This window comes from Eschrichtius robustus, chromosome 19 (assembly GCF_028021215.1).
Source record: "Eschrichtius robustus isolate mEscRob2 chromosome 19, mEscRob2.pri, whole genome shotgun sequence".
NCBI classification, from domain to species: Eukaryota; Metazoa; Chordata; class Mammalia; order Artiodactyla; family Eschrichtiidae; genus Eschrichtius; species Eschrichtius robustus.
The window spans coordinates 68864698-68881758 of NC_090842.1; the positions used below are offsets into that span (position 1 = coordinate 68864698).

At 47.1% G+C, this 17061-nt stretch overlaps 1 protein-coding gene across 2 annotated transcripts; it reads right to left on the reverse strand.

Moving 5' to 3' along the window:
* Positions 1-292: 292 nt before the first annotated feature.
* On the reverse strand, positions 293-7990 carry LOC137753892 (zinc finger protein 772-like). Of its 2 annotated transcripts, XM_068529330.1 has the most exons (4): positions 7739-7990; positions 4635-4761; positions 4004-4126; positions 293-3381 (listed from the first exon to the last, which is right to left on the reverse strand). In XM_068529330.1, exons 1-4 carry the CDS (start codon positions 7769-7771, stop codon positions 2234-2236), a joined length of 1431 nt encoding a protein of 476 aa, XP_068385431.1. In that variant the 5' UTR covers positions 7772-7990; the 3' UTR covers positions 293-2233. The 2 variants fall into 2 exon arrangements, with proteins under 2 accessions (XP_068385431.1, XP_068385432.1); XM_068529331.1 differs by lacking the exon at positions 4004-4126.
* Between the last annotated feature and the right edge of the window lie 9071 nt (positions 7991-17061).

The following is a 17061-nucleotide window of genomic DNA, read 5'->3' on the forward strand; positions in this document are numbered from 1 at the left end:
TAAAATTATAGTTAGAAACCTTCTCACAAAATAGACTCCAGGCCCAAATACTTCACTGGTGAATTCCACCAAACAATTAATAAAGAAATAATGTCAATTCTTCACAAACTCTTCCAGAAAATTGAAGAGCAGGGGATACTTAACCAACTTATTCTGTAAAGCCAGCATTACACTGATAGCAACCAAACCCATGCATTAAAAAAATTAGAGACTAACATCCCTCATGAGCATAGATGCAAAAATCTTTAAAAAAAAAAAAAAAAGAAAAGAAAACCAGCATATAAAATTCAACAATGCATAAAAGAGTAGTACATCATGACCAAATGGGGTTTACCTGAGAAACGCAAGGTTGGTTTAACTTTTGAAATCAGTCAATACGATTCCTCATTAAAAGACAAAAAAGGTAAAAAAAGAAAAACAACTATGATTGTGATCACCAGTATTCAAGAAACGCTCCCACAAATCCCTACCTCTTTGTATTCTCACTGTTGTGAAGTGAGTCCCCTTGCACCCTGAACCAGGATTAGTCTGTGTTACCCACAGAGTAAGTCAGAAACGATGGCACATCACTTCCAGGTGAAGGTTATGAGCCACAGATACCGTGGCTTCGTTCCCGTGAGTTCTCTCCTGGGTCACTTGCTTTGGAACTATTTCTCTAAAGTGGAATACTTTAAGCAAAAGTATGGATGAAAAAGAATGAATTATTGATACACAGAACACTGATAAATCACAATATAATTATGCAGAGTTTGAAAAGCCATATATATACTAGTACCTTTTAAATTATTCTATACACATACACACACATTTAAAATTCTAAGAAATCCAAACAGATCTAGAATGACAGAAAGCAAGATGAAGTGGTTGCCTGGGAATGGGTGAGGGCGAGAGATATTATAAAAGGAATCAGGAAACTTGGTTTCAAAGGTGCAAACATGTATTGAAACTTATCAAATTATACACTATAAATATGTGCAATTAATTGCAGAAAATGTTTAGATTGCTCAGACTGTAACTGTAGCTGTAAGATTATGAGACACAAATATGAGTCCTGAGAATTTCCATAAACCCTCATACCAAAGTCACAGTGATGGCAACATTTGTGGATACGCCTTTAGAAGAGTTATATTCCCTATAGTTGGCTATAGTCTCCCAACTTCCTATTTATCAGATGTCCTTTTAGGGGAAAGTGACATGTGCCTACCAAATAATAGATTTCAGGGATGCTGGTAGGTCCCAGGGAATCAAACTCTCCTGAAGAGCGCTGGGGAATATGAAGCATTCCCTGGGAACAAGGGACCCAATTCATGCTGCTCCCAGGCACATCAGAAGTTGTCATGACAAATGCCCATTGCTCAAGAAGACCTTGGTCACACAAATCATCTTGGCATACAGGACACATGATTAGGCCTGCAAAGATTGGTATTCTTTCCTAGGAGGCCTTGAGTAGCAATGCAAATTAGGCTGAAACTAGAATAAGAGCTGTTCTTTCTTCACCATTCTGCAAATACCACTGAGACACAACAGTTGAACCTCTCACACAAGCTGTTCATTCTTTCAGGCTGGCAGAGCCCAATTCTGTTCTCAACTCAACCCACAAAGTGAACAGAATCCCCAGGATTAAAGGTAGTTAAAAACTAAGGCATTTGTTGCAAAACCAGAAGAATATGAGGCAGACAATTCCCAAGTTAGGTGACTTGGGGGCTGGACAAATCCATCACGAGTGCCACATGAGACCAATAAAGTCTGAAAAATGGAAATTTCTGCAAGCAGCCAGCAGAACAAAGCTTACGTTCTTCTGGCCAAAATTGGGTCACATCCATGCTTAACCAGTAGGGGGGCAGGAAGGAGTGAGGATCTTCAATGGGCTCAGGCTACCAATGATTCCCTCCAGGGAAGGGAGGAAGAGCAGAGATCTTGCCCATCAAAGCACGCTGGGGTGACTTACGCACAATGTGGCACCCTGCTGTTGCATAGACACATGGATTCTTTCAGAGACACTCGCAGTGATATGCTTCTGGCAAGTGTGCAGAGGCCTCTCACAGTGAACAAAGGCATGTTACGAAGTGCAATATTGCTCCAGAAACCTTCCCATATAGCTGGCACACAGAAGAATCTCCTCAGGGTGGGAGTTCAAATGTATGAGACTCATCTTCCAGCTGATGGCTACTCACACAGGCTACTCTCAGAGCTTCTCTCTGGTGTCACCCACTATGGCATATTCCCTGCTATCCTAAGGTGTTTCTCCAGCATGAACTTTCCAATGTCTGATGAGGGAAGCCCTTTGCCTGAAGGCCTTCCCACACTCACTGCACTTATACGGTCTTTCTCCAGTGTGGATTCTATGGTGCTGAACAAGCACATGTTTGTGGCTAAAGGCTTTTCCACACTCACTGCATACATACGGCTTTTCGCCATTGTGAACTCTCTGGTGTGCAATAAGGTCAGAACTTTGGCTGAAGAACTTCCCACATGCAATGCACTCATAAGGCCTTGCCCCAGTATGAACACTCCAGTGCTTAATGAGTCTGTATTTGTGACCAAAGTATTTCCCACATTCGCTGCACTCATAAGGCCTTTCTCCAGTATGGATACTCTCATGCTGAACAAGTGTGGATTTGTGACTGTAGGCTTTCCCACATTCACTGCATTTGTAAGGCCTTGCTCCAGTATGGACTCTCTGGTGTACAATAAGGTTAGAGCTATGATTAAAAACTTTCCCACATATGCCACACTCGTAAGGCATTTCTCCAGTGTGGATTCTCTGGTGCTGCGCAAGTATGGGTTTGCGGCTGAAGGTTTTCCCACATTCACTGCACTCATAAGGCCTTTCTCCAGTGTGGACTCTCTGGTGCTGAACAAGTGAGTCTTTGCGGCTGAAGGCTTTCCCACATTCATTGCACTTGTAATGCCTTTGTCCACTGTGAAAGGCCTCTGCACACTTGGTGTTACTTTGTGGCTTCCACTTACTAAGAGGGGCATGGTGCTGGCACATGCTTGAGCTAGTGGGGAAGTCCTTACAACCCTCCCCTGTGGTAAAGGGCATGCCCAGTGATTGGACAGAGCAGCCGTTCACAAGAAAGGCCCTACCCTCATCCCCTCTGCATGGTTTCTCTCCACTGTGCTGCTTCTGGTGGTGAAGGTTTGCACTGAACCAGAGTTGTTTCCCACATGCCACACACATGTGTGGTTTTTGCCCAGGGTGTGTTTCCTGGTGCTCAGCCAAGTACAAAATATCTTTCAAGATCGGGCCACATGTCTCACAGGGGTGGGCCTTCTGGGAAGACAGAATCGTCTTAGGAATCGTGACCTGTGACACTCCTTTTACAGAAACGCTCTGCTCAAAATGTATCTCCTCCTCCTCCATTCCATGCGAACAACCTGAAAGCAGACAAATGCTGGTGAAGGACACATTGACACTGGTGGGAAGAGGCAGTCTCATTACAAATGTGTGTCTATCAGAACTAAGATGAAGGTCTGCTATCAGACAAGAGGCCAGAGCTCAAGTTGAGTAAAGGGCTGCTATGCAGTAGTTGGCATCTAAAGGTCACAGGATGGAAGTGGCCTTGATGGGGAGAGGACACAAATGTGGGGAACAACCTAGGAAGAACAGGGTGTCTAATGAAGTCATCCACAAATGGATTTTAGCAAGGCCTTGGCTGCTAGGGAGATGTGCAGAAGGGTGTGTTCCCTGAATAGCTACAATCAAATAGACTAGGTGGTATTTAAGAATTATTTGAGGTGTGTGCACATTTCATGACACATTAAGCATATAAGCCAGTTTTGGAAAGCAGTGGAGAGGAACAGCTGAGATGGGGGCAGAGGTGGGGAACAGTCAAAGGCTAAAAGTCAGAGCATAAAAGATAAGTGTGTAAATGGGAAAGTAAAGATAGGAATGAAGTGTGGCCATTGGCCTTGGCACTCAAACAACTGTGGGCACAGAGAGGTTGGGGAATGATTAGAACCCAGCCCGACATCACACTTTTCCCCAGCTCCCACTCACCAGGGCCACCCCCACTCTGAGCCTCTCTGGTCATGGCTGGAGTCATGTCGGCCCAGTCAGATAGCCAGGGCTCACTGTCCAGCTCCAGTGGGGCAACCCCATGGAACATGGAAGATGCATATCCTAAGGAAAAGACAGGTAAATGGCCAGCACTGGTCTGGGTGACCCACCCCTCAGAGAAGACAACTAAATACTATAAAAATAACTCTGAAGTAGTGTCTTGCAGGAATAGCCTAGTGGTCCCAACAAGTAGTGACCATATTGGTCCTTGCAATTCCTGACATAGGCAGGCTATTAGAAATGTCAGCCAGAGGAAGGGGGTAGAACCTGGGGCACAGGGATGGCATGGATCTGGACAGAGGCACCCAGTCAGGGAGAGAACAAACTGGAGATGATCCACTGGGTGACAACAGGACGCTTCATGCCTGCATCCATCCATGTAAGCCTTCAGCACAGCAGGTACTGGGACTGTTCAGAAGTCAGAGGTGCTAGTGCACAAAGCTCACACCTGGCATCCACAGCACCTACCCTAGGGAACGGGGGAGGGAGGTAATGCCTATGGCTCTGACAGAAGAAACAGGGAAGGGGGAGAGCCCAGTCCAGGGCACTGCAGGGGATGTGAGGGCCTTACCCAGTGAGGCCATAAGGGCAAAGTTCTCCAGCATCACTTCGCGGTACAGGAGCCTCTGAGCCTCATCAAGGAGCCCCCACTCCTCCTGGGAGAAGTACACGAACACGTCCTCAAAGTTCACTTTCCCCTGCCACAATGGGGAGAGCCGAGTCTGTGAGTAGTCTCTCTCCTAAGGACCCCCATCTTGCCCCCACAGAGCTCCCTTCAGCATTCCTTCCGACCTACGTCCTCAACTCATTGGAAATACCAGGGCCAGGTGCCACATATGTCTGCTCTCTCCTTAAGGTCCCTTTGATCATGGTTTCCACCCACACCACCAACAGGCAGGTGGGCAGAAAGGCACCATCTAAGCTCTGGGGCTGGCATGTGGGGCCGCACCGCATCCCCACCCATATCCTTCCAGCCAGTTCTCCTGGAGTTGCTAAGACCATGCTTACCAGACAACCAAAGTTGAGCTCATCTTTCTCCCATAAGTCCCCAACACCAGGGACCAAGGGCCATCAGTTCATACTCTTTTTCCACATGCACACCAGTCTTTTGGATCACTCTCAATCTCACAACTCTGGCCCCCCACCCAGTTGTTGGTCACCATCACCTTCCTGGCTCATTAACTGCAATGCTGTTGTGATTGTAGATTTTCCCTTGTACACCTATGTACACACCATCTTCTGCTTTTTGGATGTCTCCATCCTGAGCCCCTCCACAGGACTTCAGCCCTGTGTCCAGCAGCTCACTTGACACCCCCACTCAGTGTTCTCTGGAACATCTCAGACTCTTCACATGGCCACAAATAAACTCCTGATACCCATGCGGAGTTCCTTCAACCACTAACTTGCCCATCTCAACCGAGGGAGCTTCTACCCTTGTGACTGATAAGGCCTAACACCTTGGGGCTGTCTCTTTCACACATCAGAAAATATGACCCAGTCACTTTTCCCATCTACACAGCCAGCCCTCTGGGCCATCCATTACCACTCACCTGGAATACTGAAGCAGCCTCCTCCCCGGTCTCCTTGTCACTATCCTAATTCCCTCTTCCATCACCACACACAGTCTGTTCTCCACTTGGCATCCAGAGGGAGGCTGTTAAAACCTTGATCAGATTACCTCCCTCCTCTGCTCCACACCCGCCATGGCTACATCACCCTCAGAACAGAGGCCTCGCTTGTCAGCTGGCCATTTCAGGCCTGACTCCTGCCCATCTGCTCTTGATCGCTACCAGATGTGGTGGAGACCTGTAGTTTCTTGAAAACTCCCATCTCAATCTCTCCTTCAATTATTTGCACATGCTGGTTCCTGTTCCTGAAACAAACTTCCACACCTTATTCCAGTGGTCACCAGAAAACGGGAACCCTTGCATGTAACCCCTGGTCTAGACTCAGAACCCTGGGCTTCTCAGACTCAAGAGCTGGGAGAGTACAAGTAAAGTGTTCGGGACTTCCCTGGTGGCGCAGTGGTTAAGAATCCGCCTGCCAATGCAGGGGACATGGGTCTGAGCCCTGGTCCGGGAAGATCCCACATGCCATAGAGCAACTAAGCCCACGCGCCACAACTATTGAGGCTGCGCTCTAGAGCCCGCGAGCCACAACTACTGAGCCCGCGCACCACAACTACCTAAGCCCGCATGCCTAGAGCCTGTGCTCTGCAACGAGAAGCCACTGCAGTGAGAAGCCTGCGCGCCGCAACCAAGAGTAGCCCCCGCTCGCAGCAACTAGAAAAAGCTCGCGCACAGTAACGAAGACCCAACGCAGCCAAAAATAAATAAATAAATAAATTTATTTTAAAAATGTAGGGGCTTCCCTGGTGGCGCAGTGGTTGAGAATCTGCCTGCCAATGCAAGGGACACGGGTTCGAGCCCTGGTCTGGGAAGATCCCACATGCCGCGGAGCAACTGGGCCCGTGAGCCACAACTACTGAGCCTGCGCGTCTGGAGCCTCTGCTCCGCAACAAGAGAGGCCGCGATAGTGAGAGGCCCGCGCACCGCGATGAAGAGTGGCCCCCACTCGCCGCAACTGAAGAAAGCCCTCACACAGAAACGAAGACCTAACACAGCCAAAAATAAAAATAGTAAAAAAAAAAAAAAACAATGTAAAGTTTTCTGTGACACCACAATCCTGAAGCCCTCATGGGTGGAGGTGGAATCGATGAGAGCCTGGACATCCTCCCCTCACCTGTATAAAGCCCATAATTACTACTGAGATCAGGGGAACCTGTGGGAAGAGGGAGACTATGAGAGACAAGCAACCACGAAAGAGGCCCAAGGGCTCAGGCCTATCTTCTACTCCTGCCCTGCCACAGACCTGGGGCTGTCTATCCTCTGAGCCTCAGTCCTCAGGGCCACATACCAGCTGTATTGCCTTGGACTATGTCTCAACCTTTCTGGGGCCCACAGTCCGCACACTCACCTCAAGTCTGTACACACCTGGGCAGTCTACGAAATACTTTTTTTTTTTTTTTTTAATTTATTTATTTATTTAGTTTTGGCTGTGTTGACTCTTCGTTTCTGTGCAAGGGCTTTCTCTAGCGGCGGCAAGCGGGGGCCACTCTTCATCGCAGTGCGCGGGCCTCGCACTATCGCGGCCTGTCTTGTTGCAGAGCACAGGCTCCAGACGCGCAGGCTCAGCAGTTGTGGCTCACGGGCCTAATTGCTCCGCGGCACGTGGGATCTTCCCAGACCAGGGCTCGAACCCATGTCCCCTGCATTGGCAGGCAGATTCTCAACCACTGCGCCACCAGGGAAGCCCCGAAATACTTTTTAAACCATCAGATATTGTCTCTCTGTTCAGAACCTTCCGTAGCTCCCATCACCCTGAGAATTGAGGCACAGCTGCTCGGACTCTTGATCTTTTCAGACACCAAAGGCCCCAGGTTTCCCAAATGCTGCGGCTGTGTCGCACCTCCAAGCCTCTGCACATGCGGGCCCCTCGCCTGTAACATCTTTCCACATCCCATCATGCTGGCTGTCAGAAATGGTACCCGACCAAGAGAGCCCCCACTGTCTGGACACATGGTCCTGAGTTGCAGGGCCCTGAGGCGTCCCTCATTCGAGGCTTCAGGATTCAGAGATGGAGGTCGGGGGAAGGACCGAGGGGTGCAGCACCCACCTGCGCCGGGTCCGTCAGCACGGCGGCTGCCATCGGCACCTGCAGACTGGGGAGGGGGAGGGGAGTAGCTGGAGAGAGACAGGTGCGAGGTCCCGGGCTCCGGCGGCCGGGTCACCTGAGCGGTGCCACTGCCGATCCTCAGGTCCGTCTCTGTTTAGGGCAGACAACGCCTCTCGCGTTTTGCCTGTCCTGTCACCTCAGGTGTGACGCCGCGTTCCGGAGACGCACTCCGTGGACTAATCCGAAAGCAAACAAAATGTCCACCCAAGACGGGAAAAGGAAGTCCCGCCCCGGCGTCCTCCGTGCGAACGGAAACGCCCTTTACTGGGCCTTCATTGGCCCAGAGCCGCCAAGGCTCCTAGGTAATGTAGTTCCCACAGCACCAACGATGGAGTGGGACCCTCGCGCCACCTCCAGGTCAAAGGCGGAGCCATCTAGCTAGCGGCGCCTAGAAATTGCATCTTTTAGTTTGAGGATTAGGCGGAGCGTTGCTTCCTCTTAAAGGAGACGCACCCATATTTCCGGCGAGTGTAGTCTGTAACACATCACAAAAATGTTCAGAAACATATTATTTGGGGCTTCTTTACATAGAGAATGCTCACCAGAAAAATCAAATGCACACACCATATACTAATGTCGCTCAGACCTCCATAGCTGGAAGCTAATAAATAGTATTTGTTATCAAATATACACAACGTAGTGCGAAGCGCTTGGGTTAGTTGTGTGGGCCTCAGCATTTAGAATCAGGAACAAGAGCAGAGACTCCGGACACGGGCACCACGTTGTGTAAGTGCAATAGGGATGTGGGACACTGATGAACAGGTGGACAATGCTGGTGTCTCTGGTTACCTCAGAAAATATTTCTCCTGCCTTTATAATCAGAGATTGTGTCTAACCCAGTGAGTAATACTTTTTACAAGAAATGCCACCGAGCCCACGCTCGTTCTGCTCGCCTCACGACAGGCCAATAAATTGGGAGACGAGCTGTTGGAGCAAGGAATAACTTTAATCGGAAACCGAGCAGACCCAGAATAAGGCAGACTGGTGTCTCAAAAAATCCATCTTCCCTCAGTCCGGATTCCGGCTCCTTTTATAAAAGAGGGGGAGGGGCCCACTGCGGTGCTGACCAATGGCTGAGGGGGTCTGCTATAGCTAGCGCCTGCCCCGCCCCTATTACAGAAATATTTCTCACTCTGTATACACAGACGTATTCAATTCCTTTTAGGTATCTTACAAAGATCTGAAAAGAAAAGTGACGGAAGAAATGTTCACTTCTTAAGGTATGGGGAAGTCATTCTGGCTTATATATAATTTAACTTCAACTTCAGGCTAACCAAAACAGCCTGTTTGTGGCCAAATATGCACTGTACATCTGCTTTAATTATTAAAGAAAAAGGCACATTGACCAGAAGTAAGGAATATCCATTTTAAAGATAAAGATTAAAGGCCTCCCTTCCAGGGATGCCAATGCTAGTACTCCTTTGATCATAAGACTTTCTTCCCAGGTGGCAAAGCCATACAGAGTTGTGTATGTGCTGATCTGTTTTTGTTTTTTTGAAACGTTGAAGGAGTGTATCCCTGACTTGTTTGATGTTCCTTGTTATAACAAGATATAAAACTGTGCTCAAAACCATGCTTCTCTAGAGCAGTTCCTCAGAGTAATCTGAGAAGCTGTCTCCTGGGCTATAGTCCTCAATTTGGATCAAAAAAACCTCTTTTCTATTCCCATTGTAGATTGTTTATTGATTATTTCCCATCGACAAAGGTAATTTACGAAATGTCATTTGTCAATTAGAAGGACAATAAGAATTGTTTCTGTGCAGAAGAAATAACTACCATACTAAATTTCTATACACAGGAAAAATGCCTTTTAAGAAAGTGTGATGTAAGACTATTTGAGGATAAAAATGACGACTGTAATGGAAAACAAACCTACAGAAAATAAAATTCTAAACAGAATTTTCTAAACTGAAAATAATATTCAAGTACAAAGAAGGCTGATCCAGACGAAAAGTCTGCAATGAGAGTTGGAATGAGGATTGAGAGAAGTGTGCATCTTTTGATTAAAATAACTGCTCGTTATCTGTGTAAAACATGAATATGTCTCCTTATAGAGTTAAAGTGATGGAATTCCATGCATAACCTCAGAACATATACATTGAGAGGAGGCTAGTTGCTTAATGTTCTAAATCCCTTATATTTCCAAGCAGGAATAAATGTATTTCTAACCCTATACTCTAATGTATTAAATAAGCTTTTGCAATTTTTAGCTTAAATATAATAAATACAACGAGAATATACTTTTCAAACAAGAAGAGGAAAAATTTGGAATATAAATGATCAATAGAATGGTAAAAACAATAGTAAAAGAAATGGAACTAGTCCTATGAGGTGGATTTGTCACCTAGGTTAATATGAGGAAACTGAGGCAGCAAAGGGTCAATGACTTACTCTCAGCTATGGCTGTTAAGTAGCACATCTGGGAATGGAGTCCACAGAGCCACAGCTTTAACCACTGCCCAACACAGCCTCCAATCCAATGTCATCTATCTGGCCCCTTCTATGCTGGAGAAATGAGGTCATGGAAAATTCAACTGCCCAGGTAACTGACATGACAGGGATAAGTCTTGCCTTTTCTTTGTCCCAGAAATATTAGCCTTCAGCTTTATTTATTCCCTAAACATGTTTTTCCTGGGCACTGACCAAGAAACCAGAACAGGAAAAGCCCTGCCAGCCCACAGATACAGAGTGTTTGAGGGGGGTAGCTCTCATTGCCTGAGCCTTGCTCTGTCATCACAACCATCCACATGTCCTGTCACATCTGCTTCCCAACACCTCCAACTCCACCCCCGTGGGCCGGTCTACCAACAGTACATTTCTGGACTACAAAACAGCCTCCACCCCGTATCAGCATTAGTTCTTGCTCTACCTCAGCTCATGCTCCACACATCAGACAGACGGTGATTTCAAAACAAATCAGGTTATATTTGGCAAATTTGAGTGGACCAAAAGTACACTGGTGTGGGACTTCCCTGGTAGTCTAGTTGTTAAGACTCTGCACTTCCAGTGCAGGGGGCGTGGGTTCCACCCCAGGTTGGGGACCTAAGATCCCACATGCTGCGTGGTGCGTCCAAAAAATTTTTTTTAAAAAGCAAAAAAAAAAAAAAAAAAGCACATCGGTGGCCAAAGGGGCAAAGGTCTCAGTCTTCCCTGTTACCTAGCCTCCAAAATTTAGCTTTGGGGTTAGTAACACACTTCCCATTATCAGTTAGCATTGATCATGCACAACCTTGCCCTGTCTGTGGTCAGCCTCATTGTAAATATATGTGGTGACAAAATCCAGGAGAGGCATAGCAGCTTCCTGAAGTCCCACACAGCAAACCTGAGGTAGACTCAGACACATAGCCCATGCTCTCTGCTCTAGTCGTCTCCTGCAGGTGAGTGGAGGCCTCTTTCTTCTTTATGGAGTAAACAAAATATTGACAGCTTTCAGGAATGGAGTTGTGGATTTCATCCAGAAGGAGTAACAGCTGTGGAGTCCTACTGATTACTCTTATAGCCCAGAGTCTGGCGAAAGTATTCAAAGTATCCAATCCTAGCCTTACTCGGTGTACCTACTCAGCCTCACCCAGCCCTTTCCATGACAACTCCAATAAAGGCTCTGGGACATGCTTTCCCCCTCCCCTTTCTGCCTCATGATCCACTTTGGTGCTTCCCCATGTGGCCCTGCATGGCATGCCCTGCCTCCTGTTTCTAGGGATCTGTGTGTAATCTTCCTTCATGAAAATTATTTGTGTCTGTCTGTGTTACCATACCTGATTAAAACAAATCCGAGGTACATTTTCAGACAGTAGATAATCATTTTACCTAAACTAAATGATTAAATAGTCTGTTCTTTCCTCATTAATCAAGTTATTTCAAATTCCACACCCATTTGAAGCTGTTTTAGTCTGTTGAGATCATCCATTTATCAATTCCTGTGACAAAATTAAACTGTTTCAGCCTCACACCACACTTTGTGGAAAGAGTCCTCCTCACCGCTAACCATGAGCACCCAGATCTAGAAGAATTCTTCTGCCGAGATGGAGGCCGCTGTCAGCCGCCTGATCAACCCGCACCTGCAGGCCTCGTCCACTTACCTCTCCCTGAGCTTCTACTCTGAAGCTGACGAGGTGGCTCTGGAGGGTGTGGGCTGCTTCTTCTGGGAGTTGGCTGAGTAGAAGCGTGAAGGCGCCCAGCTTCTCTTGAAGATGTGGAAGCAGTGGGGCAGCTGCACCCTGGTCCAGGATGGGCAGAAGCTGTCCCCGAACGAGCGGAGCACCAGCGTGGACCCATGGAGGCCACCATAGCCCTGGAGACGAGCCTGAACCAGGCCCTCTTGGATCTGCATGCCTTGGGTTCTGTGAGCCGCAGACGCCCAGCTCTGTGAGTTCCTGGAGAGCCGCTTCCTGGAGGAGGAGACGAAGCTCCTCAAGAAGATGGGCGACCGTCTGACCAACCTGCGCAGGCTGGCTGGCCCCCAGGCCAGGCTGGGTGAGTGTCTCTTCCAAAGGCTCTCCTGCGAGCGCGACTAGGAGCCTCCGGAGCCCAGCGGCCTCTGCGGGACCCCTCTGTCTCCATCCTCCTCAAGATCTCTGCCCGAGCCTCTTCCTTCAGCCAGGAGGCAACTTTTTAACCACCCTGAAACCTTCACCTGAGCCGTGGTGCCAAATAGAAACAAAGAATGTTCTTTTGCAGAGGGGAAAAAAGCTAGGCTGTGATTAAAAAAACAGAAAAGTATCTGAATAGTATGAATGATTTGTAGTCTGTTTAATTCTCAAGATTGTCTAAAGAAATGGGTCCTAACTTTTGGGTACCAACTGGGTACATTGAGTATCTGATAAACTATGTTTTCTGTCAAGAAGAATAAATACACCTATTCTGAAGATGTTGTATAGGGGATTACCTGGTGGTCCAGTGGTTAGGAGTCTGCGCTTTCACTGCCCTGGGCCCAGGTTCAATCCCTGGTTCGAGAGCTAAGATCCCACAAGCAGCGGTGCAGCCAAAAAGAAAAAAAAATGTTGCACAGAATTTTAGGGTTTTCATGACTTCTCTGGAGTCATTCTGGGTACTGGATGCAACTCTGGTTTTCTAAAATGTAACTGTGGTTTTGCTGAGCAGAGAGCTGAGTACCTTGACCGGATCATATTGTGTTCGTCCCTCAACCCCCAAACTCATGATAAAATTGCTTTTCCTGATTTTCAAGTTGGTGTGATGCCATCTGCATATATTGAAGAAAGCCCTGAGAAGTTCATCTCTGAGTCTCCCATTAGGTTGCTACTGAGAACACTGATTATTACATCATACACTGACCTCTTTATGAAGCCTCTTGAGAAATTTCTTTCTGGTCCTAATATTAGGAATAACAGTGCTTCGCTTGGGAAATTGGGTGTTTTTGTTTTATGGACACTGTAAATGATGTAACTAATTAAGTTTCCTCTCCTGACTGCCTGCTAAAAAGCTTAGAGCCAAATTTGTGGTCCACCCAGAGTAAACGAGTAGAATCGTATAAACATTTTGTACATGTTTTATTACTGGTTCTTCTGTTACTAATTCCTTGGTGTATTTTGTGGATTCTTTTAAGCCACCTTAAACAATTCCTGGAACAAGGTTGTGTATAAACAGATAAAGTAAACTTTAAAAATGCAAAAAATAGGGACTTCCCTGGTGGTGCAGTTGTTAAGAATACGCCTGCCAATGCAGGGGACACAGTTCGAGCCCTGGTCCAGGAAGATCCCACATGCTGCGGAGCAACTAAGCCCGTGTGCCACAACTACTGAGCCTGCGTTCTGGAGCCTGCAAACCACAACTACTGAGCCCGCGTGCCACAACTACTGAAGCCCTCGTGCCTAGAACCCGTGCTCCACAACAAGAGAAGCCACCGCAATGAGAAGCCCGCGCACCGCAAAGAAGAGTAACCCTCACTCGCCGCAACTAGAGAAAGCCCGCGCACAGCAACGAAGACCCAAACGCAGCCAAAAATAAATTTAAAAAAATAATTTTTTTTAAATGCAAAAAAATAAAAATAAACAAACTGTCTACCTAGCTTTTTTATTTTAAAAACTGTCATACATTCAGTGGGATGTTCATATGAGATGTACAAATTGTTTTTTTCTTTTACAAAGACCACACCTATAAAACTCACCTCGTGTATATAATTTTTTTTAGGCATCCCCTGTCCCTTGTTACCTTTACATGTTCCTCTGGGACCCTAGAGCTCACCTGACATTTTCTTTTTTTTAATTTTTTGGCCACACCGCATGGCATGTGGGATCTTAGTTCCCCAACCAGGATCTAACCTGCGACCCCTGCAGTGGAAGCATGGAGTCTTCACCACTGGACCGCAAAGGAAGTCCCCACACCTGACATTTTGATAATCATTCTTTTGATGTCTTTATAGTTTTACTGCTTATCTATATTTCCCTAAATGATAGACTGTCTTTTATTGCCAAATTCTGAATTTTCCATAGATTGTATCATAGTGTATGCATTTTTCTGACTAGATTCTGTAACATGTTTGTTAGATTTATCCACAGAGGTTCATGGTATGGTGGTCAGCTCATTTCCACAGCTCATCAGTAATTGATAGGGTGAATAATCCAGAATCTACTCTTCCAAGATGTGATTTCAAGAAAATGATACATATCTTCTGTGCTTGGCTTAATAGGGGAGTTTCTCTGCACCTCATCTCACACTTGTCGGTGGGACTATCTCTCCTGATTCTCCTCCCTCCCATTTACATGCCACATTGTGGCCTGATCTAAATAACTAATGTAACTTGGGTTTCTATCATCCTATGTTCTTAACTCCAATATTGACTCCTTTTGTGATGTGTGTGATTTCTGATGTGATGTGTGTATAAAGTTTACAATTGGAAGGAGCCTTTTGAGGTATGGGTGTCAGTTCCATCAAGCATGAAATAAAGCCTTGTCTGGAGGCTGACTCCATGTCTTAGGAGCCTTCACTTTTTTTTTTTTTTTTTGAGGCTTCACTTTCAGTCATTGCTGTAACTGAGCCACGATTGATCCATGCATGATGATAAGAAGAGGCAGATATTTTGGGGATCTCCTGCCAAGCTGACCTGAGGTGACACAGCTGGCATTAGAAACTCTCCCCCTCCCAAAATGAATATCTGGTCTTGGAGATAATGTGCTATCAATATGGGTGAGCTGGGACTGTCAGTTTGACACACCATCTCTTTGTGAGGATCCACTCACCAAGGTATTGGCCACAGGAGGCTTTGCCTGAGTGGACAATTTTCACCTCATCATTGGCGACCCAGGGGTAATCTGAATGCCTCCTTGAGGAAACTGGTCTTGAAACTGAACAGACCTATATAGAGCCCTTCCCAGTGACCGAACCCCTGAGTCCCTGCTTACCGGTGATTAAGAAAAAGATGGTGGCCCATGCACTTATGGTCAATTAATCTATGACAAAGGAGGCAAGAATATATACAATGGAATCAGCTAGTACTGAATACCCCCTTCCAGAAAGTTGCAGGAAGGAGTGAAGTCTTCATCATCTTTTGTCCTCATGAGTCATTTCAAAGCTGTGATGAAGTTGGTCACTGCTCAGTCCACAGATGAAACTTACAGGAGAAAAATGAGGGAAATGAAGATTGACACGAAAGAAGGAGTCAGTGGTAAAGTAGGTGGTAGGAGAACACATAATAAAGTGTTGGCATCTCTTTTATCAACAGCTGCCTGGTGTCAACAATGGTCCAGCATCCTTCCCACCTGCAGGGAGTTAGCTTTGTATCTCGAAATGGTAGGGTAGTGGAACAAAAAGAGTAATAAGGGATGAAGGGGAGAACTCTGGTGGGAGAGGAGTGTTGGCTTATGGGTTTGAGGCTTATTGTCCTGCTTGGACAACAATGCTGAGCCCTTAAGAAGGCAAAGAGCACAGATGAGTTTGGGGTGAAGAAGGAAGGTGAACACTTGGGATCCTCGACTATCTCATCACCTACATCCAGAACTCAGAGTCTTCGCTTCACCACCATTGTTTTTTACATTGGGCGTCCCATTGTCAAAGGAAATTGGTGATGTATAACTGGTTCATTCCAAGGAAACTGCTTTATTGTGGCCCTCAAGATCCCCTTTAAATCCTTAAGGGAAGGAAAGACTGGAGCACCAGCTGTGCAGGAACATTAAAATACAGGCCAATCTACAATAAGGATCGTCTCTAGATGAGAGTCTGGCAGAGTTCTTGACCCTGATTTCTCTCCACCTCCATCTCTGCAGCTCTGTCTGTTATTGAACTCAAGTCCTTGTGCCTGACACTGAGTGAGGCCAAACAATACCAAAACATCGGAGTTTGGAGCAGAAAAAGGCTTATTGCAGGGCGATGCAAGGAGACGGGTGGCTCATGCCTTAAAAACCCCGAACGAAGACCCAACACAGCCAAAAATAAATAAATAAATAAATAATTTTTTTTAAAAAAGAGAGATTAAAAAACAAAAACAAAAACAAAAACCCCGAACTCTCTGAAAGCTGTCAGCAAAGACCTTTTATAGGAAAGGTGAGGGAGGGGCGTGGTTAGTTGTTACAAACTTCTTGGTATCAGATCCTTTGTTCTTGAGGTCAGGTAACGGTGTTCCTGTAAAGCTCCACCAAACAAGATTGGCCTGTATTTCTTATCCTCTGTTCTGACAAGAAAGGGCAAGGTCCCAAGGCACAACTTTGACCCTCTGAGGTCCAGGTCCTGGCTAAGAGAAGGGGGTCCCTGCTCCGGCCAGTTACCCTGTCTGGGGAAGAGGCAGATCTTAGCTGGCGGTGCCCTCAGGGCCAGGTCCACAGACCCTGCCCTGTCGTCATCACTGGGGGAGCAAAGCACCAAGGACCCAACTGGCCCTCGGGCTCCTCAGGCTGCCCAAACGGGGTGGTGGGACGTGTGTGTGCATGTCTGCAGGGTTCTGCAAACCGCGATCCATGCAGACTGCCGCCACCACTAGGTCACGGAGGTGGGGATGAGGGGAGACGTTTGCCGTTGCGTCAAGGCCTGGGCCCCGCCAGTGGGCGGCGGTGGCAAGGGCTCTGGAGCTCTGCAGGACACAGCCCCCAGCCTTCCCCGCCAGGGTCCCCCAGCTCACCCGCCCGCCTAAGGCCAGAGGGCCTGGGGGCGGGGGAGTCCGGGATCCGCCTCTTACCACAGTCTCCGCTGGAGGACCACCACCAGTCATACCGTTAGTCCAGCGGGACCTCTAACCGCCCCGTTCAGGTCTGGCGCTAACAGTCACCCCTAGCGTTCAGGCGGTAACGGTTGCCCGGTAACGGTCGCGCGGTAAC